The sequence below is a fragment of the Ascidia mentula genome, chromosome 2, assembly GCF_947561715.1.
Source record: "Ascidia mentula chromosome 2, kaAscMent1.1, whole genome shotgun sequence".
NCBI lineage: Eukaryota > Metazoa > Chordata > Ascidiacea > Phlebobranchia > Ascidiidae > Ascidia > Ascidia mentula.
In genome coordinates this window covers 10,321,504-10,349,089 of record NC_138567.1, presented here as the reverse complement: position 1 = coordinate 10,349,089, position 27,586 = coordinate 10,321,504, and the positions used below count along the sequence as shown (strand labels likewise).

General features: G+C 38.0%; 5 protein-coding genes across 5 annotated transcripts; 3 read left to right on the top strand and 2 right to left on the bottom strand.

The window, feature by feature from the left end:
- The first annotated feature begins 1,077 nt into the window (after positions 1-1,077).
- LOC145889118 (uncharacterized) lies at positions 1,078-3,865 on the top strand. Its single transcript, XM_082980001.1, has 3 exons — positions 1,078-2,470; positions 2,628-2,843; positions 3,020-3,865. The coding sequence occupies exons 1-3, from the start codon at positions 1,145-1,147 to the stop codon at positions 3,278-3,280; spliced, it is 1,803 nt and encodes a 600-aa protein (XP_082836127.1). The 5' UTR covers positions 1,078-1,144; the 3' UTR covers positions 3,281-3,865.
- A 2,764-nt stretch (positions 3,866-6,629) lies between these two features.
- On the top strand, positions 6,630-12,935 carry LOC145890471 (WD repeat-containing protein 26-like). Its single transcript, XM_082981550.1, has 13 exons — positions 6,630-7,175; positions 7,421-7,577; positions 7,907-8,043; positions 8,197-8,294; positions 8,445-8,601; positions 9,084-9,222; positions 9,818-9,958; positions 10,050-10,169; positions 10,574-10,719; positions 10,784-10,862; positions 10,925-11,054; positions 11,188-11,361; positions 11,648-12,935. The coding sequence occupies exons 1-13, from the start codon at positions 6,952-6,954 to the stop codon at positions 11,689-11,691; spliced, it is 1,746 nt and encodes a 581-aa protein (XP_082837676.1). The 5' UTR covers positions 6,630-6,951; the 3' UTR covers positions 11,692-12,935.
- A 33-nt stretch (positions 12,936-12,968) lies between these two features.
- Positions 12,969-14,069, bottom strand: LOC145890472 (protein cornichon homolog 4-like). Its single transcript, XM_082981551.1, has 4 exons — positions 13,920-14,069; positions 13,561-13,742; positions 13,363-13,503; positions 12,969-13,294 (listed from the first exon to the last, which is right to left on the bottom strand). The coding sequence occupies exons 1-4, from the start codon at positions 13,989-13,991 to the stop codon at positions 13,255-13,257; spliced, it is 435 nt and encodes a 144-aa protein (XP_082837677.1). The 5' UTR covers positions 13,992-14,069; the 3' UTR covers positions 12,969-13,254.
- An 804-nt stretch (positions 14,070-14,873) lies between these two features.
- On the top strand, positions 14,874-16,723 carry LOC145889863 (elastase-1-like). Its single transcript, XM_082980910.1, has 8 exons — positions 14,874-15,015; positions 15,073-15,250; positions 15,313-15,413; positions 15,536-15,694; positions 15,753-15,876; positions 15,975-16,209; positions 16,394-16,496; positions 16,559-16,723. Exons 1-8 carry the CDS (start codon positions 14,910-14,912, stop codon positions 16,657-16,659), a joined length of 1,107 nt encoding a protein of 368 aa, XP_082837036.1. The 5' UTR covers positions 14,874-14,909; the 3' UTR covers positions 16,660-16,723.
- Positions 16,724-17,290: 567 nt separating this feature from the next.
- Positions 17,291-22,717, bottom strand: LOC145890066 (uncharacterized). The gene is made up of 20 exons (XM_082981105.1): positions 22,594-22,717; positions 22,108-22,382; positions 21,869-22,050; positions 21,634-21,806; positions 21,314-21,579; positions 21,067-21,254; positions 20,608-20,778; positions 20,517-20,539; positions 20,187-20,458; positions 19,859-20,046; positions 19,623-19,798; positions 19,437-19,556; positions 19,286-19,330; positions 19,018-19,223; positions 18,818-18,961; positions 18,623-18,739; positions 18,431-18,564; positions 18,085-18,250; positions 17,822-17,963; positions 17,291-17,709 (listed from the first exon to the last, which is right to left on the bottom strand). Exons 1-20 carry the CDS (start codon positions 22,715-22,717, stop codon positions 17,525-17,527), a joined length of 3,297 nt encoding a protein of 1,098 aa, XP_082837231.1. The 3' UTR covers positions 17,291-17,524.
- Between the last annotated feature and the right edge of the window lie 4,869 nt (positions 22,718-27,586).

The window sequence follows — 27,586 nt, the reverse complement described above, 5'->3', positions numbered from 1 at the left end:
AAAAGGCTATAACAGTCACTGAAGTGATGAAACACTACATGAAACACCAAATATTTATTTTCGAAAGTATAGGCTACTATGTGGAAATGTTCAAATGATAAAACTTTTCAGATGGGCAGCATATAGTTAGCTTTTATTTGCGGTTGAAAAATATATACCACAATAAACATGCAAATAAACTAAATTATGTAAAAGCACTCTGCTACAAAAAAATTAAATGTTACAATATAAATGTGGTAAAAGCGCAACAAAACTGCTGACGTAAAATGTTTATATTTGTGCTATTGTTGGGTGGGTCCCTAAATGGTATTTCGCGTTTAATGATGAAATTAAACACTGTACCGAATCATTTTATAAAATTTGATTTTATTCCACTTGAAATCACTATAATGACGATAATCCGCTGAGTCGCGCGAAAATCAAAACAACTCAAAATCCAGTCAAGCGTAAGTGATGGCCGCGATTTAAAGCAAAATAGGGAGATTAGTCAACATATGCGCACCACTGGACTCAAGCTGGAAGACCAAAAGTGAGACAAGCAATGCTCAAATAAAATTGTAAACAGTTGAACAGTAGGAACTGGGAGTTTAAAATGTGTTGCATAGTATTCGAATTTCTTCCAAAAAACTTAAAATACTGTCAATATATTTTGCCTTTATACATACATTTATATATATGTAGGCTTTGTGCTGGTATGGTACAGAATTTGTGTTTTTTGGATATATATAAAAATAAATTTTGCCAAGTAGCGCTAAAGAGTTATGGTTTACAGTTTGGAAGCATTAACATTTCTATGGACAATCGGTTTCGTAGCAACAAACCAACAATGTGTTTTCAGTTGGAAAGCCATGAAGTGTTTTGTTTGTTTGTTTGCTTAGAAAGTTATATCTGTGAATCACGTTCGTTTGTGAGGTGAAAATGGTCGTTTTTGTGATTGCATTACTACAAGTTGCATGAAATATCGTATGTATATACTATACATTGTTAAGCACAAATACAAATTTAAATTAGGCTACATTATCACAACTACATTAATTTTTGTAAAATACTAATTTAGTTGCATTCTTTATGTAAGGGACACTTGATAGAAATGCGAAACTTATCATGCACATACTGACAGCTGTTGGTTTGAGCATTGCATCTAATGGCTTTGGGAACATACCACAAGTTTAATGAACAATTTAATCCTGGACATAGATTTCAAGACGCAGACATGTATGACACAACAAAATCAAGGCAAAAGCAAGTGGAACCTTTCAAACAGACAATTTCCCCACTTCTTCAAATGCAGAAAAATTATCAGAAGAAGTTGCTTGAAGAGAAAGAAAAAAAGCTCGCTGAATTGTATCGTAATCATCAAGAAAGTTCCATGCGAGAAATATCAAAGAAAAGCAGCAAACAAGTAAAGCAATACTTTAAAAGAGCAAACAGTGACATTCAGAGGGATGCAGTTGCTTCAGGAAAGTCTGATCGCGGCAAACGATTGCCACCGATTGATCGCCAAGCAAAGAAAACACAAAGTTTTCATGAACAAAATTTCACTTCCCACACAAATCCAGCTCCAGTAAAACAGAAGTCCAAACCTCTTGTTATATCAGAATACAATGGTTTGGAGCAAAAACGGCAAGCAAAAAAGGAACTTGGAAATGAAAAGGAAAACACAGATTCTTCCATCCCAGACTTAGCCAGTTTGAAAGCTTTAAAAAGGATCCAGGCCAAAAAACAGCAACAACTTCAAAAGCTGAATAAGCGTCATCAGGATCAAGTTTCTCCACAACAAGAAATAGGTTCACGCAAAAAGAATCTCACAGACTTTCAGAAATGGCAAATAGAACAGGATATGGAGCGTCAGGTACGGCTCAACAGGCACAACCACCAACGTGATGAGGATACCTGGTTGGATGTGTCACCGGATGTATCTACAACTGAAATAGACTGTGAGCCTTTTGCAATGAAGCCAAAACTGCATCAGTCAGATGCCTTCCAAAAACACACCTACCCCAATAATTCTGTAAATAAAATTACTAAAAAACCCAAACCTAACAGATTGGAATTACTGAGACAGCGTATAGCTCCGGACAAAGAGGAACCAACTTTTGGGAGTAGCATAAGAGCAAATGATCATCAGAATCAAACTACAAATCACAATATCCGGCTTGATTCAACTTACAGCAAGCAATCAGGCCTATCAGAGCAAATGAAAGTCTACCAAAATAACTATAAAGTAAAGGAGTACCGTCAAAATGATATGATGGCTGGATTTCAAAAACCGGTTTTAGTCCGACGAGATACCAGAAGCACAACAAGCTCACGTACTTCGACAAGAAATACGTTTTCCCCACAGGTCAACCCAATTAATCCTGGTATTAATGGTGACAGATATAAGCAGAACTGGAAAGGTGAAAATAAGACACAAGAAACTGTGCATCACACTGACAGACTGGTGATTCATGAGAAACCAGGATCTCAGGTAATTTTTTCAATTTTTTACATTCCTTATATTAATTGCAGAAATTTTTCAGTGGTAGAAATGGTTTTGTGAAGTTTTAAATGACATTGGTTGATTTCTGGTTTCCTAACAAAAAGAAACCATTTTTTTCACTAACCAGCACTTACTAATAAAATAGGAAGAAATCAACGAATACGAGGCTATAGACTTGGTGGCTTGCAACATCTGCGGCAGAAAATTCAAAAAAGAGAGACTGACTCAGCACTCGCAAGTGTGTTCAAAAACGGCTGGGAAAAAGCGCAAAGTCTTCAACATGGCTAATGCTAGGAAAAAAGGAACAGACCTGGACGGATTTACAGCCGTTAAAGGAACAACAAAACGAGTTGCTCCGCCTGTAAGTTTTGAACATAATGTTGGAAGCAAATTAATGCTTTGTTGCTGAAAGTCATTATTGCCTAATAATTTTATACAAAAAAAAATACATGTAAGTAAAACTTATTTCATAACTCTACACAATAATCAACTTTACAATGCCAAGTTACTGATAAAATGCCTGTAACATTTTCACAGAAAAGCAACTGGAAGTCCAAGCATGAAGATTTCATCAACACAATTCGCCATGCCAAGCAGGTGTCTGCTTATGTGGCTGAGGGAGGAAAAATTACTGACCTGCCTCCACCACCGCCATCTTTAAACCCAGACTACGTGCAGTGTCAATATTGTGAGCGGAAATTTGCCCCTCAAGTGGCAGAGCGCCACATTCCAAAATGCAAGGAAACAAAATCGCGACCACCCCCACCCAAAAAACGCCAGCCAAATCGCAGGCGCTAAATTTGTATCTGTTAAAAGAGGTTGATGGCTCGTAACAGCTTTGTATGAGCTATCTGGATTTGTTGTCCATTAAGGATTATTCTTATTTTACTCATCTTGCCCTTTTTGCTGCTCATGTCAGCATTCCTTGACCATAGCAGTCTATTGAGGTGTGGTTGCCAATCATCTTGCACAGGACATTGTTTGCCGTGACATCTTTCAACATTTTGTTATATGCATATGACATAATAACGTAGACATGTAGCTTTTACCTTTTTTAACAATTTTTCGCTTTCATGTGGCCTTGCCAACTTTTTTTAGCAGCGTACACTCACCGGGTGCTTGGTGCCAAATCTGTTACAGTATTTTGTATTGGGTTTCGGATGGGATTTGAAAAGCTGAAGTTTAAGATTTTGTTTGTGCAGTGAAGTGTATGCAATGCACCTTTTTACTGTCTTGTAATGCAAATGACTTTGTATGTGTCACAATAATCTATCTTACACATCTTCACCTTGGCATGTGCCATTCCTGTATGTGCGTTTATTTTATGAGTACTTCTTCAATTGTTTGTGTTCATAAACATATACAAATTACAATAAAATTTATACCTGCATTTGCATTGGAAAATGCTGTCGATTCGTCACAAAATTAAGTGAACAGGACGCAGTACGAATATTTTTAAGTGCATTTCTCAAAGGAAGGCAGTTGCTTACTAAGGGGAACGGCCTTCCAAACAAAAGCAACTGAGCGTTACGTTCATTTCGCCAAGCCCTTTTTGTCGTTTCGTGGCGTTGATAAGATATCAAAACATTCCTCAGGTGTGGCTGGGAGTACAGAGGAAGGATTATTTTTATGAAATTTGTAGCGTGCGGTGATCCCTCTTCGGCATATTTCTGGTTTGCAACTAAAATTTCTAGGTAAAAACCTGTAGAACTTAGAACTTGTAGAACGGCTTGAGTTTATTTTGCGTGACGTGGTTTTCGCTCTTATAACTGTTTTGCTTCGTTGGAAGTAATTTCCGTTCGTGTACCCATGTCCTGGCCAACTTACGACGATGCATTTGTTTTCACGACTATAACAGTTCATGTGGATTTTTAAGCGTTTTGCAAAATTTTGTAACGGCCACCGAATCCCGTTTACTGGCTGCGATCGTACGGCAGACGGCGATTCTCAGTGAAGAAAACACCATCTGCATGTATATACGTATGGACTACGGTCATATCAACCAGGAGTAACAATTAAGCTAATATAATGGCCACATACTACGTGGGGCTAGCATTGGCCTTTGAAAGAAAACAATCATGCAAAGGCGTCTAACCCATATAGGCCTACAATGTTGCTTTTTGGGTTGCCAGGTTGTGGTTCTTAACCTTTTTGACTTTCTGGCCTATTTGTTGACGCCAAAATAGTCGCGCCCGTCAATTTTTTTTCCTATTTTCAATAAACTGCTGACATTTAAAGTCCGGCGTGTCTCGGCACAAAGCATTTTTTGTTTGTCAGACACCAAGGCTGTATAATGCGCATGTTTCCATTGAAACATGTTTCGAAAATCGTGATTTATCAATCACCAGCACGCGCGTGTGTCAAGAAGTTGCAGCATATCTCCGACCACCGTTTGCAGATCTACACATTTTCGCTTTTGACTATATCCCCTGCACATTCACATTGGGACGCAGGACATCATAACAAATGAGCTATGCTTTTTAATCTAACCAGTTATACTTCGTGCAATCACCACAATTGCATAAAATACAAATGTTATGACATTTCAAGCTTAGAACACCACTACTTTTTTACTTGTTTGGTTGTAGTTCTGGTGTTATTACGCATGCTTCCAATTGCAACGTAAATTGTACAATATCATGTAGGAGGCAAATCTATTCATTTTGAGATGGCAAAGAAAAAGAATATGGTGTAAGATGTCGCATTTACAATACCGCGGCGCAGCAATTTATATATTTCTAAAATCCTTAAAATCGCCCTGAGTTCAACACAATCCAAAAAGATTCCGTTCTCTAACCCCATCTAGCGGTAAAGACAGATAATAATGAAAATTTAACATAGTAATGATACACGTTTTTTCCCGCATCAAATTTGAAGCCAGGTTGGACAAGAATTCCGATTAGTTTTTTTCCTTGTTGGTATGTAGGTCGGGCGCCTTATTAGCCGATGCCGCCAATTGTCGTTTGCTTCGCCAAATGCTTCCTACCTTGCGGCACGGACATATGCAACATTAACCAAAACTTTGAATCCAGTTTGTTGTTGTTACGTACCGCATGCACCATTCAATAAAATTAGGGTCACAACTACCAAAAGTCAATGCAATCACTATCAAAAAACGCCATTCACGCATTGCGAGGAAGGCTTATAATATTGCAGCTAAGGGTAAATGCTAAAGAATTGCCTCACGAAACTAGAAAATGGTTAAATATGTGTTTGAACTCCAGAAAAGCAAAAATTGTCCAAGGTTTATGTTGTTTTTAAGGCAAGTTATTTTTTTTTTATTCGCATGAAATCGAGGGGTTTAAATGTTAGGCCCTCCAAGCGAACATTATCAAATATTTTAGGACATTCGTTTTTTGGGAAGATAACAAAAAAAATATCTCATAATATTAAACAATTGTGCCCCAAACCACAATGCAGAGATGTCAGTTTCTTTGTTCAATTACCCATGCTGTTGGTGTGATGTCATTGGATCAGCTGATACTAAAATTTTTTCGAGAAAAAAGATCGCATAATAAACAAACAGTAAATATCAGCAGTCGTGCGTGAAATGGAATAACACTGGCCCTCTTGTTGTTACGAGGAAGACGATTACCTTGTGTCCTTTTGAAGGACTGAAGGTAAAGGTATTCTTACTTCTCTGGCCGAGTTGTATAATGTACATTTGTTATAATTCATTTAGCTTTTTACTTTTATATCCTATCTTTTTTTACCACTTAAATACACTGATAAAACTTAAAAAGGCTGAGCCCTGTTCGTTCTTACTGTGTCAAAAGTTACGTACAGAATTTATGATTGCATTTTACAATAAACATTGCATAACCAACATGCTGCTTTCTACTTTATTTTTCTTATTGCATAATTAAAAAATACTATACCAATTAACTAATGTGTGAGGTTAACAGTTTTACAGTTTAATATATAAAAGTTTTTAGTCCATAATTGATACCAGTGTTTACTCCATTGTCTCTTATGAATTCTTATTAACTTATTGTCACGTTATTTAGGTAATTTACAATTGTTTTGAATTTACCAGCAGTTAAGAGGAAATAAAATGATCTTTATACTTGCTTAACTAGTTACCAAATCACTCCACAAATATCTATATCTTTTTGGGGCTTTGGTGATTTGTTTTTATTTAACATCGAATACACGCATTATGTTTTAGTTTAAAGTAGAAAAGTGAGTTTACTGGTTAATATACACTAAAGACAACCTGAGGAAACATCATAATGTGTTTGTTACTGAACACGATGTCATAACCCAAGCTCACAAAGTGTGGTGGATTCCTTTTGGCATTTGTTTTCTGGAAAGAGATATTTAAGCTTGCAAGCTGGTGAAGGGGTTGTCGATCTTCATTGCGAAGGTAAACCCTCCAGCCAAACCACTCTGAAAGACTGGCAACTTCTTCTGAATCCTCAGACCAGGGTGGGCTTTCGCCTCCACCAACCAAGCGCCAGCGCCTCGGCATGCAATCACACACATCTGTTATCAATGGGGCATGTTCAGAAAATGGTAACTCATTGCCTGTGAAGGAAAAATCTTCTTCCTCAAAACCTAGCTCTCCTATGGTTTCCAATGGGGATTGCAGTGCCTCTGTTGCTGCTTCCAAAACACCCGCTGTTCATTTGAGCAATACTGACAAGGAGATTGTTCGCATTGTCGGACAGCACCTCTGCGCACTTGGCTTGCAGTAAGAAGCTTGTTTATTCTGTTGTGTTAAACCATGTGTTTAAGCTCTGCAAAATTTTGCTTTCAATGAAGTCAAATATTTTTGGTGGATATGTCAAGATTCTTTTTACATTTACCAGACAAAAAATTAATTGAAAGTTTTACTTTTTATATGGTATGATCAATTTTAAATCTATAATAATCATGAAGAACTTTTATTACTAGAATGCATGATTTAATGAGGTTTTCGTTATCCAAACAATGCAGAAAAGCTTCAGATATGCTCATGGCTGAAACAGGATGCAAAATTGAACATGCTGCTGCTTCAAAGTTTCGTGACCAAGTTATGGAAGGGCAGTGGACAAAGGTGGAGGCTACTTTGCTTGACCTAAAGCCATTTCTCAAGCATCAACGACATTTGCAAGTCAGTGCTTTATAAAATATTCAGGTCATTTGCTCAATTTATTTGCTCCAAAGTTCAGTGCTCTGGCAGCAGCTACTGGAATCACACCCCAAATCTTGTTTTTTTTTATTTTATGACAGCGATTTTTTAAAGTAAGTTTGTGGTGTGCTTTTAGTTGGCATTTATGTGGGTATTTTAATTCAATTGAATTAATTGACATTAGAAAATGCACAAGACAACAGATGGTAGTCATGGGTGCTATTTTCGGATGTGATATAATGAAACAACTGCAAAGCACAAGACTATATGAACACTCCAAGACATAATTCAACTTCCATTTTCTTTGCCAGAAAATGAGATTTTTGGTGATGGAACAGAAGTTTCTAGAATTACTAGAAGAAGGAAAGCTATTGGATGCTTTGACTTGCCTGAGAAACCAGATTACCCCCTTGAGAATTTTCACCAGTCGAGTGCATAGCTTATCAGGGTAGGAGTAGAAAAAATTTGATGTAAACTTGTGGAAAATGTACTTTTGTCACACAATAAAATGGTCGGTAATGATCACTGTCTGATTAATTTTTAGAAATACTAATTTTATAGTTTGTGTATACTAATTATGTTCTTTTTGTGCTTTTTTTAGCTTTTTGATGATTTCCAATCCCCAAGATTTGCACAAGGCTGCTAATTGGGAGGGTAAAGGACCCAAATCAAGGGCAAAACTTCTTGATAAATTGCAAGGTTGGAGGGGCAAAATTACATAAAAATTGTTACAAGTTTATGAACACAAGAATGTTTTGTTTTATGTGCATTTAGTAGTCAAAAGAAGGTTAAAAACTTGGCCTTGAGTGAAATTAAAAAACAACAAAAACCAAACTCTTGAATCTTTAGGTTACTTACCCATTTCTGTGATGATGCCGCCGAATCGCTTGCGGTCCCTACTTGGCCAAGCACTGGATTACCAGCAGGCTAAATGCCTTTTTCACAATTCCACCGAGCCACTTCAGTTAGCCACACACTCCCTTTTGATTGACCACACATGTATCCGGTGAGTAGTTTTTACTCTTTAGAACAAACTTTGCTTTTATTTTAGTTTCACCAAAATATTCATAAAGCGAAAATGCCGATGTCACCATTGCAAATATTAACATCGGCACAGTACAACTTTTGAGCAGACCATCGAAATTAAAATCTTTTAAATTGGGTCAATAGTTTCACATGAGTTTTTCCAATATTAAATGTGCCATGGCTTAGAGAAGGGTACGTGCATAATTAATCAGATTTATTTTTCACTCACTATTTAATTGGGTTTTGCAAGCAGACTGTAATGCAGATAATGTGATGGAAAGTTGGTTTGTATGGAAAGTAATAACTGCTACCTCCAGAACTCATTGGGATGATATTACCTAGCAGCCTAATATAATAAACAGACAGTCACACGATAAAACAATGACTCATCACAATAAACTATAATGAGTTGAATCTAAGATATGTACAGACAAAGTGATTGTAACATTAATCCACTTGCAGACAAAGTTTTCCTACAGTGACACAGCAAATCCTCAGTGAACATCTTGATGAGGTGTGGTACTGCAAGTTTTCGCACAATGGCAAAATGCTTGCCACTGGGTCTAAGGATTCAACAGTCATTGTATGGGATGTTGACCCTGTAAGTGATAGTATTGCTTCTGATTTGTTGTAGATTATGCACATTGTGTCAATCAACACAAATTATGTGACTAATGCATATAGCAGGACTCATGTTTGTGTGACCTGGTTATTTATGGGCCCCTTAGCTCTGGATGTACTTGTATTTAACCATATGCAATGTAAGGATATTTGTGCCTTCTCAATCATTAATCTGTGTAGGTTTATGTTTTGGGCACAGCTTGAAACCTCTCTGTTGGTAGAAGTTTTATTTGCTTAACACTTTCTTTTTTTGTAGTCAAAAATTGTACTGCAAGACTTTTTAAAAAGGTCCTGTATAAGCCAACATAACCTTGCCTCATTATGCCCATTTGATATTTATTAATTACTATCCCTTCAAATTTTACAGAAAAACAAATGTGCAATAAATTGTAATTCCAAAAAATTAATAATTACAGTATGTATTTGGCACATACAGCATACTAACATACTCTTTTGCAAGTCATGGTCATGATAGGTCATGTTTTTTGATGCATGCTGTTTTGGGTGTAACGAAAATTTCCCCATAAATTATTAAGCTACAAACAAAAATTAAATCCATGTTTGTTCATTTTCAGGTTGCCCACAAAGTATCCCTTGCCCGCACCTTGTCTGGTCACACATACGGAGTTGGCTACCTTGCTTGGAGTCCTGATGACACACATATTATTGCCTGTGGCACAGATGAAGCATCCGAACTCTGGGTTTGGAATGCACAGGTGTGCTTAAATTTTCTCTGTTTTTGCATACCCTCTTTTTGGTTCCACTTTGTTGATTCAACAAATTCATACCATGCTTTACATTCTACAGACTGGTGAGCTGCGAACAAAGATGAGCCACTCATCTGAAGACAGCCTTAGCTGCTGCTGTTGGAGTACAGATGGCAAGAAGTATGTGACTGGAGGAACCAAAGGCCAGTTTTATCAATGTGTAAGTGATGGACTGATTGTGTAAAATTTCTGCCAAGAGCAGTGGTCGACAACTTGCATCTCCAGAGACACATATGGCTCTTTCAATCTCTGTTAATGGCTCCATTAAGACACCAAACTAACTTTTTTACTTTAACAGTGATGTAAATTAATAATCAACATTTATTATTTTCGGTGAACTTGACTGGTCCTGTACTGTAGGATTTGCAACAATTTAATGATGATAAATTTGTGTTGTAAAGGGTCAACTATTTACAACCACTTTGGGTTTGCGACTCTGAGAATGTTTTTGTTTGTACCAAAATGTGTCTCACTGGTTCTTGTATGCTAAATGTTGCCGACCTGTAGCTTCATGTTATCCAAAGGCATAGGGAAGGTACTAAAGCTGGTGAACAATTTCTGCAGGATCTGGATGGCAACATACAAGATTCCTGGGAGGGTGTAAGAGTACACAGTGTTGGCTGTTTACCTGACAACAAAACCGTACTTGCTGCTGACACTCAACAGAGAGTAAGAGCATACAATTTTGAAGACATGTCCGACTATAGTGTGTAAGTGAATCTTAAAAAATGTGTTGAAAACACATTAGCGCTAAACCAAAACATATTGTAACAGCATCAAAGAAGACCACCCGGTAATGTCCTTTTCCGTTTCTTCGGATGGCCGCCTTATTCTTCTCAATGTAGCAACTCAGGTTGGACTCTACAAAACAAGCTATATCAACTTCTTAATGTATGTTTTTATCTATTATGTAAGGGTGTGCATTTGTGGGACATTGAAGATCAAATTCTTGTGCGAAAATACCAAGGAGTGGTCCAGGGTTTCTACACAATATTCTCCACATTTGGCGGTGCTGCAGATGAATACATAGCAAGTGGGAGTGAAGGTTAGAAAAAAATAGTGAATGCGAATGTCAAAATAACCTTAGTCTGAATTGTTGACATTTGAGAGTTTAAAGGAAAGCTACTGGTCAAAATCCTTTTGTGATCATTTCACATTGTAATAAGTGCATCTTTCAGACAACAAGGTTTACATATGGCATCGATCACAAGAAAAGCCCATTGAAACCCTGTCAGGACACACCAAAACTGTGAATTGCGTGTCATGGAACAAAGTAACACCAAGCATGATTGCAAGTGTGTCTGATGACTGCACTGTTAGGATATGGGGACCACAAGTTACCTCGCAGTCTGGTATGTATATTGGGAAGATTCTGTTTCGTTTTAAAATTGCATTACACAAACCTGAAAAAGTCATTATTACTGTTCAATCATACACTTTGTATAATTTTACTATTGTATTTTAAACTATTTTAGTTAAATTTGTTATTTCTTAACATTGTGAAAAAAACTTTGGTAAGGATAATAATAAAACATCTTGACCAGACAAAAGTGATCACAGACATGTTATCGCTCACCACCAGCAATCCTTACAGACTTTTTAGCATACTTTAATACACTGCTTGTTGTGTGATTTCAGATTCTGATGAAGAAGTGGAAACACAGACGTCCACTGGACTTTAACCTCATGTTGTGACATTTTAGGTTATTTAATGTGTCCATTTCCAGTTTTTACATGTTAAGGATATGAGGGATAATTTAAGGGTAAATGAGTGTGCACTCTTAGTGATGGGCTTCACCGTTATATGTTCTGTGATAAGCTTAGTGCACAATGTTAATGAGAGGTTTCTACCAAATAATTCTAATAGTACATGTCTCACTAGCACTGAGCAAAAATCTTAAGGATGAGAATTGCCTTAGGACATTGTGACATGATATATTTGTTTGAAGGCAATATGCTGGGGTTGAAACATATGACGATGTTATCAAGACTTATATTTTCCAGTAGTTCAAAATGATGTGCCTTCAAATAACTGGGAACTGATTTAAAGGCTAAACAAAATAAAGATGCACCAATTTCTGAAATGACAGCCTCTTGTTAAGTAAATGGCAGTTACGTATGCTGAGCAGGTGTGGGGAATGTGTTTTTGAATGTATCTTGTATAATGTCAGTAACAATTACAGAAAACTTTACATCACATTTTGTCATTGTTGCAAACCTTTTTTTTAACGAAGGGTAACTTTTGGTAATGCAATCTTGGCTGCAAAAGCAGAACTTTGGTAAATAATTCTGCCAGGGATTTGGCAGTATCAGGAATGTTCTTGCCAGTATTTGTTTGACCATTTATGATATGAAGCCCCAAAACCCCCAAATAATTGTGTTTACCAGTGCAAAGTTTTTAAGTAACCTGTAGCCTCCTAAAAATCTTTCTAACACTCAGTGAAATGAGACTAATTAGACTTTGCTTTCATCAATGTGTTGTTGTAATGTTGGTTTATGTGTTCTGCAAAGAACACTTAACTGTGTTTGGTGGGTGAACTTTGTGTCTACCAACGTTTCATCACTTTTTTTATGTGCATGCAAAGTCTTACAAGCTTCTGCCAGGTTTACTGTCTCATGTGCTTGCAGCTGGTGATTGTGCTAACGTTTTTTTTGCCTTTCTGGCATAAGTAGGTAATACTAAATTTGGCATCTCACAATTTATTCTCTTTAGTTTCTGTCGCCCTCACAAACAGTTTTCAATGTCACTTTTTGCACAGTGGTATAGACTTCTTAAAAACCTTTAATAATCCAGAATGTTCACCCACAACACCAGTACTGCCAGGTGTAACAAGACAAAAGTTTAACGTATTGAATGGAACATGACACAATGGCATTTGGTCTGTTGCGAAGGTTTTTACTGTGCGTATGTGTTAATCAACTCTTGATAACAAATAAACAAAGGCATGGACAATGCGTGTTCTTTTTTCCGCATTTATTGGTACGAAGCAACATGTAGTCAAGGCACCTAATTTTTCAGAACTGAAGCATTTGTTCTTTAAACGCAAAACAATTAGCATAAAGCAATTTTAATCATTCCAAAATATCACCTGTTACCGAACAACGAGGCATTAGAACATCAAATATTTAGGATGCCCGATACATCTATTCTAAATATTGCACAAATCTCTCAAATGCAAGTGTTAACATAGCAGAATTAACACATACAAACACACCAAAAATTTGTTGTTGCTCATATGAAAGAGCTAAGAAGTGGCGTCACCTTTTAGTAGTGCATAGATAAACCTGAAATATGCAAAAATGATTACTGAACCTGCTAGTATAAGAACATTCCAAAACAACAAATTACTTACAAGTATAGGTAAACAAAGAAGAAGAGAATATAATAACCCAATTTGATCATTGCCTCTTTCATATGGCTCTTCAACAAACCTCGGTTATGTATTTCGGTTGGATCATACAAACCAATGTTTCCAGCTGATACACCTAAATATCTGAACACAAAATCTTAATCCATATTATGAATGGCACATTGCATTTTCGTGCATTACCTGTTTGTTATGTAGATAGGTAATGGGCAATTCAACAAGAATAGAAACCAGTGGCCTGTGAATAACATGATCAGTGGAAAACAACATGCAGCAACAACCTCTGGTAAAACCCATTTATTTAGCCTTGAGCAGCATGACGAGGCATTGAGGTAATCACATTCCAAGTCTGACAGTGTTATTATCTGAACTTCAGAGTTAAGAAAACTTTTAGATTTAAGAACTATGAGTTAATAGATGTACAGAGAGATAAAATATTTAACTAAAATATATTTATGTATATAAATTGGTCTTATTGGGTTACTTGTAAATATTAAAGGTCAACTATTTTTTAGCATACACAAAAAAACGTGAAAGGATACAAAGTAGACTGCCAAAAACAACATCAAAGCAGAGTCTACTAAAGCGAGACAAATCAAAAGAGCATCGCCCATGTTGTACAATTACGTCTCAGCTGCGCTGGGTTGGCAACAAATGAGTAAATTCTTCTGACGAGAAGGTCCTCCAACCAGCTGGTAATGAATTAATTAATCGTGTCAGCGGGACAACACCTTCAAACACCACAACCACTAGAGGCAGTATAAACAAACTGCCATATATTTACGGTATTATATGTGAATAAATTACTCCATAGGAATGCTAAAATTGCTGAGATCGTGGTCAAACCACAGTTATATTGATACGCTTTCGAGGTATTTTTACCGGGTATATTGCAATAAAATATTCGGGATATATGAACGCTTAGTTTATGCTATAGAAAAAACAGCGTCCTCTTTAGTTAAATTATAGCCTACCGTAGGTCACGCCAACATGGAGCAATAACAGATTGCAAACCCTCTTTCTATGATATATAACGGCAAATCGCGCTTTTCATCAGTAAATGTTTGTAGTCTAGCCTGTTGTAGGCCTAATAAAAAAATGTAACTTTTAAAGTTATAACGTGTCACATTAGCATTTGGCATAAAAATGTTAGTTGATTTGTTTACGAAGGAATTATTCAGTATAAAACACGTGAGGCGGCCGTGATAAGCTGCACATGCTCCTCTATCATTATTTCGTGACTTGACAAACGCTTTCTGTTTATCAATGACGTAGACGCACCTTCGTCATTCCCTTTTATTGGCGACTTGTTTCCAGCCTATTGTATTTACCAGCAGATGAACTTGTTACCGGCTGAGTGAAATATGCTCTGATTAGTCGCTGAAGAAACATTGTGAAAGAGTAATAGGTTTTGTAAATGTTGTTGAATGTACGACGTACAAAAAACTTTCACAAGATTTTTTGTTTTTTATTTTACTTTGGAAAGTAACAAGCAGATAAGATATTGCTAAAATTGTAATTCTATTTTAAACATGAAAACAATCGGATTCGGTACAACGTGTTTGTTGTTAGTCGGGTGCATGACAAACACACTTCATGCACCTCTGGTTGAGAAGCGAATTGTGAATTCCAATGACGGTATGCAAGTTCTGCACTACCCGTGTGCGCTACTGCTAAACAATTATTAAATTACAGCTCCGCTCTCTCCACTGCACAGCACCTGGTACAACACGATGGGTAATATCTCCAATATCAACAATTGGCCTTGGCAAGGAGCAGTTATGGTTCAAAAGGGATCACGAAATGTGTTTGCATGTGGGTGTGCGCTCCTTGGTCGATCTTGGGCTGTAACTGCCGCACATTGTACTTATGGGTATGCAGATATAAGCAAAATTAATGTACGTTTTCGTGACGTGTTGTTATTTGTCCCAACAGCGTTGCAGCAGCGAACATTTCATTGTATTTTGGAATCAATAATATTGAAAATATTGGACAAGTGCCTAAATACACAATAAACAAGGTGTACTCACATCCTGGTAAGTTGCTGCCAAGTTGTTAAATATTCCAGACCTAACAACCACGGGTTATAAGAACACTCTGCAGGAGACATGTGAACTTCAGTGTTTCGTATAAATTTGAGGCTTTTTTTGTTTAAAAGGTCACAAAATCATCCAACCTGGAAATGATCTGTGTTTGTTGGAAATCAACGAAAATGTAAATTTCAGCGATATTGTGAGACCGATACAAATATCACCAAAAAGCTACATGGAAACCAACAGCTCAAAGTGCTACATAACCGGTTGGGGTCTTCACTGGCGTAAGTGATATTACAGGACTATTGTGCCTTTTTCATTCACTAGACAATTTTTGTTCAGTTAATGGAACGACACAGACAACGTTACTGCGTGCAGCTTCTTCACCAATAGTATCCAGAAACCGTTGTTCTGAGTTATACTCACAATACAAATTGGTCATTTTGGACGATCAATTTTGCGCCGGGTGAGTAGGCATACAATATTCTGCGAAATTTTCCTATAATTAAAAATGTTATTGGCAAAACAACTGAACAAATATATAAATTTAGCTCTGTATGATAGATTGATCAACTGGGACAGCGATGCATGTTTGGGAGACGGCGGAGGACCTTTGGTGTGTCAGCGCGAACGTGACGGTAGCTACTTATTGTATGGCGTAACAAGTTTTGCACACGGATGTGCTCTGCCTGGCGTACCTACAGTGCACACCAACATTGTCTATTACCTGGGTTGGATTGCGAACGTAACTGGGAAAAATATGTCAGTGACGCCGACTCAACCAGCCACGACTACAGAGGTAACTACTATATCTGGAACCAATACTACATTTCCACATATAAGAAATTTTGCCAGCAAAGAGTATCCAACCTTTCCCCGTATACTAATGTACGATTGTAATTGAGAGAATACGTAGGCGCGCTAGCAAGTGCTTTTTATTTCTATCACGAAACAACAACAAACATGTAGACGTAATAACGCAGGAAATAACTACGCAAGTGACAACGACTAACGCCGAAACAGGAAGTACTTCGCTCGCCAATTTCTCACAAACGCAAACAAATCACTATGGGAACACTACTTCAGGTATTTTACATCATGAGGTGACCAAGATGGTATTAGGGCCAATACTGTTCTTTTTTCTGCAGGTGCTGTTCTGCTTTCCGGAAAGAAATCATTTTGGTGCCTTAGTGGAGAAATTTTAATGTACTACATAATACTGTACAGAAAATTAATGTGTTTGTGTTGACGCCCACATTCGTTGTCCCATTATTTATGATGAGTAATTTGTGTGTATCTTCGATGCTCTGTGATTTGGGACTATTTTATTTGAATACACATCTTTCATTTTTTGGCAATAATATTTCAAAGGGTTTTAAGATTGGCAGCATTTTTCTGACAACTTGCTCAGATTGGCATTTTCTATGATAGTTTGGCGTTTGTCAACTGTTTGTCATATAGTTCGGAAACCTTCTTTCACAACAATGATTGTAATAGTAACGTCCACGTGTCCTCCACCATGAATGCAAGAGGACACAGATTAGTTTTGCTTTAGAAGCTTGTTCTTTTGGTTTTATTAGGTAAGTAATATCGGACTGTCCAATTCGGACGCATGATGCCAACATTTTGATGCGAGTTGGTTTCGAGTTAAAAAACTATTCAACAGTCCGTATTGCATTTACCTGAGTTTAAGTTTAGTCTTGTCCAGCAGAAATTACACAAGCACACAATTTAACCACCATCCGTCATGTTTTTTTTACTGTCATGCTCTAGGCTGTCGTTTGCACTGACTCTGTCATGCTCTAGGTTGTCGTTTTGCACTGACTGTCGTTTGCACAGTGTTTTCTTTTCTTTTACACACACACAAGTGGGACACAAGATTGAACAAGCACATTTGGTTATATTTAATAACGTATAGGAATATATAGTGCATACGATTGCAGTGTTGTATATACACATATGTATGTCGTTAGTTGGTGCGTTGTTAGTTTAAATGGATTTATGCGGTTGTTAAGTTTCATCATAGAAAATCAGAAAAAAATATAAGATTAATGTGGTAATATGCAATTATCATTGGTATTTGACTGTTGTATGAATGCACAACCATAAAAAGTTTAAAGTTTCAGTGCTGGGTTAACAACGCCTTTGACATCACTGAGGCTCACTCCGTCATCGAGGATGACCTTTCTTGAAGAGAAAGATCTTCTTCCACCCGCAGCATAAAACTTGACTCCCACTATGACCAACACGGCTATCAGCAATATAATCACTGCACCCAAAATCCCGCCCATCATCAATGCTGAAATGTATTAAATTTTACTTACACATGCTATATGGATCACTATATTATAATGGTTATCAGTAGAAAAAAAGTTGGGATCTATTAATCTATTAATTTATCAAAAAAGTACAATTGGTTGTTGATGTCGATGTCGATGGAGTGTCCGGCACCACTCTGTAAAACGGTCCCAGGGTTTGGTAGGCGACGTCACTTCCTGCTGGCGCTTGTCTTCTTACTCTGGTGTCTCGACGTCTTCGAGCACTTGGACAAATCTGAGGAAAACATTACCCCAACAGTGTGGTAACAAGTGTGATGAAGAGAAGAAAGTTTTTAAAACTACATAATTGTATGTCTCTGTTGACAAAACGTGGTATTAAACTACTGTTCACTTACCGGCACGCACACTTCCGCAGTTGAGTCACAAACAGCCACCTCGCAATGGAGATAAATTACATTGTCGTTACTGAAAGCGAAGACTTGTGCTTCAAATCTTGCACGGTTGCTGTTGCCGTTTTCAATCATTTTTACCGTATTTGCTACAGCTCCTGGCACTGGACATCTGTGACACAACATTAATATCGATAATTAAAGTGGTTGTGACTTTCATTAGTTTTGTGTTAATTTTGTCATATGTGTAATGTCTTGCTGGGAGGATAGGATTGTGCTAAAATGTACTTATTGTTTCTCAATTCAATTTGTCATTGCATATGCTGAATTTGGAACACCGTTCGATAGTTACCTGTTGACAATGATGTCGTATTGAGTGGGGTCGTTAATGTTAGCAGTGGGGGTTCCCCAGCAACGATGAACCACAGCAGCGAGGGTGGGATCTCGCGTTCCGATTCCAATTTGGACGAACAGGAAATCGGTGGTCTAAAAATAATGCGTAAGCTAATAACACTGCACTCGCAAATCGCTATAGAAAACGTACATCAAAGGATGTTTTTGTCTGGCTGCTTTGAAACGTTTCGTCTGAGAAAATCTGCGACGATAACTGGAAGGCGCCACCGCCGCTTGGTGGTATAACTGTTGCCGTGATGATGACAACCTTGAAATACAAAAAAATATTCAATGTTACGACTTAGGGGCTGTAAGTGTCTTTAATTATAAACTGAACAGAAATTACCGTGTAGTTGATTGAAATGACGTGGCCGATCGCAGGAAAGGCGCATCCGAACGGGATACTGAATGTTGCCCCGGTAAGAATCGGTTGGTTGCGATCAATAAAGGAAAGCACCTCATTCGTGTACAGAATATGCGTTGTGTTTCTCTGCACGAGCAAAATTGTTTGATAATTACCTAGGACAATCACATTCGCGTTTTCACCTCAATTCTTGTGCCGCATTGGTTTGCAAGATTCCCGCTTATTGTAAAGCGGTAAGTGGAATTGTCTGGAGTTAACGTGGGAGAGCACGTCGAGTTTCGGAGATGTAGTGTGCCGAGATTGGCATTAAACCTTCTGGCAAGGTACACTGGTATGGAGAGCTGGATTTCGTAGGGCGAGCACTGCACCACTATGTCGCTCCCATTAACTGAAAAAACATAAATGCAAGAATTTGTGCCTGATGAAGGAGAATGGTTAACTGAAACTTACCAGTAAGAGGAGTTTGAGTGTTTGGCGATGTTGTTGTAGTTGGAACTGTATTGCAATAGATAATATGTTAATTTAATCTGGTGGACATTTTAACGATGAGAAGGGTCATTTGCCCTAGAAAAACACTTTGAAAACTCTCAACGAAGCTTACCAAAGGAACAAGTGGTTCCATTTCCATTGAAACCTTGGTTGCAATCGCAGAGGTAGCTGGAGGTTGTATCATTGCACGCCGCGTATTTGTCACACGGAGCGCTCAGGCATTCATTTTCACCTGTCGAACACGCGAGATTTTATATTTGTACTCTCTTGTGTCTGCTCGGTTAAGGGATTTGTTTACCTGTTAATGTTGTGCAGGCCGTCGGCCGACTCGAATTAGCGGCCCCAAAGGTTCGCACGTTTCCTTCGTGGAGAAACATCTGACGTTGGTTTGGACAGAGGCAACGCGTGGCTATGTCCAAAACCTCGCTTTCCGACAGCGTGCGTGACCAGATGGTCGGGTTTCCCATTTCGCCCCTTGAATATTTCGAATATTGATCACGTTGAATGTTTGAAACTGTACCTGTCTTGAGTTACCTGAATGCTTGTGCCCCGTCAAGCTGAGGGTTACTTGCCGTTGACAACGCATCTTGATCCTGGCCAAGAAGCATTCTGCCTCCTCCGACAATTGTTCCTTGGGTGTACGGCCCACTTCCCACAGACACACCATCGATAAAAACTCTCCGTTCTGATGAAATCGACGATACCGCAAAGCAAAGATGAAACTACAAGCACAGTGTTTGCCATAGAAATAAACTGAGAGCAAAAATTAAGTCTAAAGTTAGTTTTTATTTACAAATATACACTGATAGTATTTCGTTTATATTTAAAGCGCGACTCGTCACAAATTCGACTTTTACTATACCGTTTCTCCTGTGGGCCGCCCAATATTAATGCGAACAGCATCATTGTTGACGCCGGTGTATAATTCTGTGTTTGAAATCATTAAAAGCACGGCGTTTGATTCTGCTCTGTTGGCGTAACTCAACAAGGTTGTTTCTTTGTTGGGGTTGAAATTGGTTTGTCTATACCAGGTACAAAAAGTAAATTCTTCAAAATCTGGTACATCTTGCAAAGCTTGTACGTAGTCGGTGGCTTGATTGTCGTTTGGAAACGTAAATAAACTAAGACGACAGCCTGAACAAGAATATACAAAAATTAATGGTTTGTAAATGACTTTAAGACAACATTTTACCCTCGTAGTCCAGCAACGGCTCTCTGTAATAAAAATTCATAAAAGGTTTGCACAGAAAAGCAATTGTGAATTACACGGTTATATTCCATACCCATTAGGACACGTGCTTGGGACGGATAAAAAGGCCGAACCGAAAACCTCAATGTTGTTGTTTGTCAATTGAATGGTGGGGTTTGTTGGACACGAACAGCCAACATACATGTCGTGTATCTCAATGGCAGTAAGAAGACTATCCCATATTACGACGTTTGTTACCTCTCCGCTGTGAACATCACGTAAGTAAAAGTCTATACTGAACTGAAACATATACTGTTTAGTTTAAAAAAGATTCGTTGTCATGACTGCTCCCGTTAAGGTTACAACTCACGACCCTATGGGCCCAACTGCTCAACCGAATTACGTACGTGAGCAGGTTTGGGATGCCAGTGATGTTCAATATATCATGGTCAATATATGATATAGCTGAGTGGGCGAACCGCCTTGTCATGCAAGAGCATGCAGAGTTTCTATTTAAAGTGTAAAACGATTTGTTTGGTAAAAACTGACACACCTGTACGCCTGAGAAGCAGAAAATCGGGGACTGGAAATAGATACACGGTCGTGATCTTGGCCAATTACCAAATATCCCCCACCTCTTATAGACGATCTTCCGGAAAATGTGAGTCCTGCCACATATTTACCGGCAACGTAAATGGCCATCCTCCCGTTAGATGTATCCAAAGTAAGACAAATGTGATCCTATGACGTACGGAAGGGACTGGGTTACTTGGAATCTTGTAAACACCTATCTGACTTACCCTGACCCCAACCGTAGTAGCATAAGTTAAAACTTGTCCCCGGTACCATATTCGTAAAGTTTGCTCCGCGGTAAACCACAAAGCCAGCTCGTTGTCCTCTCCTGATGCGGCATAGCTTAGTATCGAGGTGTCAACCCTATCGAACGAGTTGATCCACATGCACACTGACGCTTGGCGCATCGTCGGAACGGTTCCAGTATAACGCACGTAATCAACAATTTGGTCCGGATTCGGAAAAGTCATAGTCAGAATTTCACAAGTCTGAGCTGTTACAAAAAAATTGTGCTGCAAGTATTGCGTGTAACGTAATGAAAAATTACCTTGAAAACTTGGACACGATGGTGTCTGCGGAGAAACTGCTCCATGAAGTTGGCCGTTGCTTCCTGCCAAACTTACAGTATAATCAGATGGACATGTGCACTGGAACGACATTGCTTGTACTTCAGCAACATTCAGGACTCGTGGCCACATGTAAAAATTGCTCATTTCTCCACTGTAAAAATGTAAGTTTTTTTTTAGAATGACTTTCTTATCAACAATTTAAGGCAAAAATACCTGAACGCATTAGTTGAATCAAAGTGCCAGTGACCAGGAAAATTACCCGCGTCTTGGCCTATGATTAGGTTTCCACCTCCGGTGATATGACCTCCAGTGTAGGTCTGTGTTGCTTGCGGTTCACCATCGATAAAGATTCCGACTGATGATGTAGCGGACGAAAACCACACACACAAATGAAACTACAGAAGACTGTCATTATCATTGTGAAAGAATTTATAATGCGACATAAATTTTACCTCCCTTCCATTCAGATTAACAGGACTTGTGTGGTTACTGCTTTCTCCATTGATAATTACTTCGAGACGTCTTTGTTGGAAATACAGTCGCAGTTGGTCTGCATGACCACTTCTTGTGTAGCTTAAAATCGCCCTTTGGTGTTCAGTTATGGTTGGTTTTACAATTAGGCACACGGTCGCGTCGGTGAGGTTCTGAAATGTTCCGTTGTAGGTTATGTAGTCACTCGATTGCTGAGCATTCGGGAAGGTGTACGCCGTTGATTGACAAGTTGTCACTGTGTTTGTGCAAATGCGAGGTATAAATGGCAATAATTTTAAATACAAAATATGGGATACGTACCTTGTGCTGATGCAAGTTGCATACCCAGAGCAAAGATTAGAAACAAAACCTTCAGCATTTTTGCCAGTGGTGTCCAATGCCTTTATACCGAAACGAGCTCAATTATTAGTGATAACTGCTGCTCTCAAAACGTTTCGTTTGCATACCCAAGAGTGATCGGCCTTTTATGCAACTTGCTCCTTTCTTCTGGTGGTCGAGCCCTTTGACTCCTTCTTCCTTTCCCAAGTGGTTGTTTAGCGTTGTAGTTTCATCCGCTATAGGGCGCATCATTGCACTATGGCTATGCCTTCCTCATTCATGACCTCGTTTTTTTGTATCCCTTTTTTGTGTGCTTTCATGGAATTTATATGACAGATTTGTTTTTTGCTGCTATACATTTTCGCACATGCTCAGGAAAAAATAGCAAATCATAATCATACTCGCTATTTTTCTCCTAAACAAAATTTTAAAAATATTTTTGACTTTCGAAATCAACACAGGATTTTTGTCCAAAAGCAACTGATTTTGTTTAATTGTTAGTTTTCTTTGCTGTTCTAATCTCCACAAATTTCTGTCAGTGGAATGAACAGCTTTGTTGTGACCTCCCTCCAGGTTAACGTTCATTCTCATTACACTCGTACTGCTTCTGTCTATTAATAGTTTGTGCCGTTTTGTCGCATTCAGCAAATATCCACAGTTAAAATGTAAAAGCAAACATAGTCACATCTGAAAAATGTAGATTTCTTTATTATGGTTGCAAATTGACAAAACATGCATACATTTTTATGTAGGCCAAGAAAAGTGTCAAGACCACCAAACTGAGGCACGTTTTATTTTCTGGTTTACCTGCTAATTACTTTGCATAAAATTGGAAAAAGTAATTATCTCGTAATGTGCAAAAACCGTGTGTTTAAAATATTCCCACTATTTCACTAAAAAACTTTGTGGCAGTGAAAATTAAATTTTCAAGTTGACCTACGTTGAAAAGCTCCGGAGGTAAACAGTTACAAGCCACGGATCTCGCAGTGTAAATGGAGATATTAGTTGTTGGATTGAATGTGTGCATGGCACAAGAATGGCTTTAGCAGCGTTAATGCCGAGGTTCACCCATGCAGCAAAATGTAAAAGCTAGTTTTGACGTTTCTTTATTCAATGTTTACAAATTGGAACAAGTCCACTTACATCAGGTCCACGCACGCACTTTAACAATCTGACCAATTTTGGAGAATGTTAATATCGTTCGAAGGCTGTTTGTAAATTGATTTCAGCTTGAAGGAATTGCGACTTATGCAAAACCAATCCCGTGGAAATTTAATTACGTTGAAACTTAACTGGAGCTCAAAAGGTAGCGCTTGGGGCCTTTGACTAAGCTTTTGCAGAAATTACCAGCACTGAATGGCATGTAACCACATATTTAACTAAGCTTTTGGTTTCTGTTAAATGCCAACGAGTAATGCAGCAGAAAAACATGTTTTTGCACCAGCACACTTCAATTATTTTTTGCACCAGTAATGGTGACACCAACTAGGAATTTAGAGTGGTAAGTCAGAGAAACGTGGCTTTATGAAATTTCCGCGTTTTTTGTGGCTATTTTACGAGACTATTTGCGAAGAGCGTTGGTAGTTTGTAAACTCCGCACCTTAAAATGTAAACCAATTTCTGAAACTAATGGACGAACCAAAATTTTTTCGCTTGATGTTTTGTCAAATCAACTTTTTTGCAGCACAAGTGAAAGAATGTCTGGATCGTTTTTTGTGATAGGTCGTTATGCGCGATTGGTCATTATTGCCTCATGCATTTGCGAAACAAAAAATATAATAAAATATGCAATATGGTATCGGGAATCAATGTACAACCCGTCCTTAGGATTGTTGTAAGAACATATACTCAAAACACGTAATGCTTCCATACTCATTGACTAGATATTTCTTTACCAAAAGTATCACTAAATAAAAGTCCTGTAGTATTATCAACTTATTTAGTTACCTTAACAATTATCACTGGTACCGGGCCGCACAAAATATTTGCACTTTTAATTCCATTTCTCCGTCAAACCGAACAAAGTTATTTTTTTGTTTTGTGGTTACTTTAAAGTTTCAAGCTGACCTGCAACTGATCCTCAAGGTAAACAATGACAAACACTGCTTGGCAAACGAAGAATTTAAGTTCCTGTGTGTAAGTCACCGACACGTAAGGAAGTAAGAGCATTATTTGCGGAAATTCGAGACCCAACGAAGCGAAGTTCGCTGAATATAATTTTAAATTGCCTTATGAATTCTTTCTATACCATTTATGCTCCGGAAATTAAGTATAAAATGAATTTGTAATCGCACGCACATTCACTACATGTGACCAAATTTGGGAACACTTTTTGGTCTGTTCACAAACAGATCGAAGTTGTCAGGAACTTCGGCTGCTGGGAAACCAATCCAGTAGAAACGTATGTCGCCTTCACTTACTAAAAGGACATGGTTTCTGTAATCCTTGGCCCCCTTGGGTAATCCTAGGATTGTGCAGGCAATGACTGTATCGTAATGGTACCCATTAAACTCATACAATCACGGTGTGCATTCCAACCAATATAACGTTTATCTATTTTTTGTGATCGCGCTTTGTTGTATTTACGATTGTTTCCTTGTTGTAGAAGCGCTAATGTTTCTCAGGATCGTACGATTTTTGTGTCAGAAATCCTTTTTCGCATTTTTGCTATTCGAATTTTTCTGCATCATCTACGACTTAAAAAGGGTGTTAGCTATGAATTTATTTTGCAATCTAACAAGATAGTACACTGTATAAAGAATATTAGTTTTTTGAGTACCAAATCGTAGAAACATGTGAAAAATATTGCAAAATTAAGACGTTTCGTAGCAAAACAATTGCGTTCATTTTTACATGTTAAATCCAAACGACATTAAACATTTTTTTGCTTGAGGTTGAACCTTATTTATACACAGTAACTAAAAAAAAGGTTTTAAAACCTGTAACTCATGTTAGTAAAGCAATGTACACAGCATATAGGGCAGGGGTGCACGACTCGTATACGGATATATATAGTATATCGGAATGTACCGCGTATATACTGTTACTTCATACTGTTACGTCATATTCTTATGGTTGAACCCGATTATTTTTTGCATTCTTAACATGAAAGTTCTTAAAAGTTCTTAACATGAAAAGGAGTATTTTTGAAATACTACGAACATTTCATTGTATTTTGGAATCAATAATATTGAAAATATTGGACAAGTGCCTAAATACACAATAAACAAGGTGTACTCACATCCTGGTAAGTTGCAGCCAAGTTGTTAAATATTTCAGACCTAACAACCATAGGTCATAAGAACATCTGCAGGAGACATGTGAACTTCAGTGTTTCGTATAATTTTGAGGCTTTTTTGTTTAAAAGGTCACAAAATCATCCAACCTGGAAATGATCTGTGTTTGTTGGAAGTCAACGAAAATGTAAATTTCAGCGATATTGTAAGACCGATACAAATATCACCAAAAAGCTACATGGAAACCAACAGCTCAAAATGCTACATAACCGGTTGGGGTCTTCACTGGCGTAAGTAACATTACAGGACAATTGTGTTTCCATGCTTTTCATTCACTGGACAAATTTTGTTCAGTTAATGGAACGACAAAGGCGTCGTTACTCCGTGCAGCTTCTTTACCAATAGTGTCTAGAAACCGTTGTTCTGAGTTCTACTCACAATACAAAGTGGTTATTTTAGACGATCAATTTTGCGCCGGGTAAGTAAATGTTTGGAAATTTTGCATTAATTAGAAATGTTATTGGAAAAACCTCTGAACAGAGATAGTAGTTAGCTCTGTACAATATTAGATTGATCAACTGGGACAGCGATGCATGTTTGGGAGACGGCGGAGGACCTTTGGTGTGTCAGCGCGAACGTGGCGGTAGCTACTTACTGTATGGCGTAACAAGTTTTGCTCACGGATGTGCTCTGCCTGGCGTACCAACAGTGCACACCAACATTGTCTATTACCTGGGTTGGATTGCGAACGTAACTGGAAAAAATATGTCAGTGACGCCAACTCAACCAGCCACGACAACAGAGGTAACTACTATATCTGGAACCAATACTACATTTCCACATATAAGAAATTTTGCCAGCAAAGAGTATCCAACCTTTCCCCGTATACTAATGTACGATTGTAATTGAGAGAATACGTAGGCGCGCTAGCAAGTGCTTTTTATTTCTATCACGAAACAACAACAAACTTGTATACGTAATAACGCAGGAAATAACCACGCAAGTGACAACGACTAACGCCGAAACAGGAAGTACTTCGCTCGCCAATTTCTCACAAACGCAAACAAATCACTATGGGAACACTACTTCAGGTATTTTACATCATGAGGCCACCAAGATGATATTAGGGCCAATACTGTTCTTTGTTCTGCAGGTGCTGTTCTGCTTTCCGGAAAGAAATCATTTTGGTGCCTTAGTGGAGAAATTTTAATGTACTACATAATACTGTACAGAAAATTAATGTGTTTGTGTTGACGCCCGCATTCGTTGTCCCATTATTTATGATGAGTAATTTGTGTGTATCTTCGATGCTCTGTGATTTGGGACTATTTTATTTGAATACACATCTTTCATTTTTTGGCAATAATATTTCAAAGGGTTTTAAGATTGGCAGCATTTTTCTGACAACTTGCTCAGATTGGCATTTTCTATGATAGTTTGGCGTTTGTCAACTGTTTGTCATATAGTTCGGAAAACTTCTTTCACAACAATGATTGTAATAGTAACGTCCACGTGTCCTCCACCATGAATGCAAGAGGACACAGATTAGTTTTACTTTAGAAGCTTGTTCTTTTGGTTTTATTAGGTAAGTAATATCGGACAGTCCAATTCGGACGCATGATGCCAACATTTTGATGCGAGTTGGTTTCGAGTTAAAAAACTATTCAACAGTCCGTATTGCATTTACCTGAGTTTAAGTTTAGTCTTGTCCAGCAGAAATTACACAAGCACACAATTTAACCACCATCCGTCATGTTTTTTTTACTGTCATGCTCTAGGCTGTCGTTTGCATTGACTCTGTCATGCTCTAGGCTGTCGTTTTGCACTGACTGTCGTTTGCACAGTGTTTTCTTTTCTTTTACACACACACAAGTGGGACACAAGA

What these genes read in the sequence shown, in the direction of transcription:
- LOC145889118 (XM_082980001.1), top strand. Translation starts at nt 1,145, where the DNA reads ATGGCTTTGGGAACATACCACAAGTTTAATGAACAATTTAATCCTGGA. An exon ending in ATGAGAAACCAGGATCTCAG is followed by an intron (nt 2,471 to 2,627) that starts GTAATTTTTTCA and finishes CTAATAAAATAG; the next exon opens with GAAGAAATCAACGAATACGA. An exon ending in CAAAACGAGTTGCTCCGCCT is followed by an intron (nt 2,844 to 3,019) that starts GTAAGTTTTGAA and finishes ACATTTTCACAG; the next exon opens with AAAAGCAACTGGAAGTCCAA.
- LOC145890471 (XM_082981550.1), top strand. Translation starts at nt 6,952, where the DNA reads ATGCAATCACACACATCTGTTATCAATGGGGCATGTTCAGAAAATGGT. An exon ending in ATTGACCACACATGTATCCG is followed by an intron (nt 8,602 to 9,083) that starts GTGAGTAGTTTT and finishes ATCCACTTGCAG; the next exon opens with ACAAAGTTTTCCTACAGTGA. An exon ending in TTCTCAATGTAGCAACTCAG is followed by an intron (nt 10,863 to 10,924) that starts GTTGGACTCTAC and finishes CTATTATGTAAG; the next exon opens with GGTGTGCATTTGTGGGACAT.
- LOC145890472 (XM_082981551.1), bottom strand. Translation starts at nt 13,991, where the DNA reads ATGGGCGATGCTCTTTTGATTTGTCTCGCTTTAGTAGACTCTGCTTTG. An exon ending in TGTTTTTGGCAGTCTACTTT is followed by an intron (nt 13,743 to 13,919) that starts GTATCCTTTCAC and finishes TCTGAAGTTCAG; the next exon opens with ATAATAACACTGTCAGACTT. An exon ending in CCTATCTACATAACAAACAG is followed by an intron (nt 13,504 to 13,560) that starts GTAATGCACGAA and finishes TTTTGTGTTCAG; the next exon opens with ATATTTAGGTGTATCAGCTG.
- LOC145889863 (XM_082980910.1), top strand. Translation starts at nt 14,910, where the DNA reads ATGAAAACAATCGGATTCGGTACAACGTGTTTGTTGTTAGTCGGGTGC. An exon ending in CAAGGTGTACTCACATCCTG is followed by an intron (nt 15,414 to 15,535) that starts GTAAGTTGCTGC and finishes TTTGTTTAAAAG; the next exon opens with GTCACAAAATCATCCAACCT. An exon ending in GACGATCAATTTTGCGCCGG is followed by an intron (nt 15,877 to 15,974) that starts GTGAGTAGGCAT and finishes TCTGTATGATAG; the next exon opens with ATTGATCAACTGGGACAGCG.
- LOC145890066 (XM_082981105.1), bottom strand. Translation starts at nt 22,717, where the DNA reads ATGATGCGCCCTATAGCGGATGAAACTACAACGCTAAACAACCACTTG. An exon ending in TTAATCTGAATGGAAGGGAG is followed by an intron (nt 22,051 to 22,107) that starts GTAAAATTTATG and finishes AGTCTTCTGTAG; the next exon opens with TTTCATTTGTGTGTGTGGTT. An exon ending in GGCCTGCACAACATTAACAG is followed by an intron (nt 19,557 to 19,622) that starts GTAAACAAATCC and finishes CGTGTTCGACAG; the next exon opens with GTGAAAATGAATGCCTGAGC.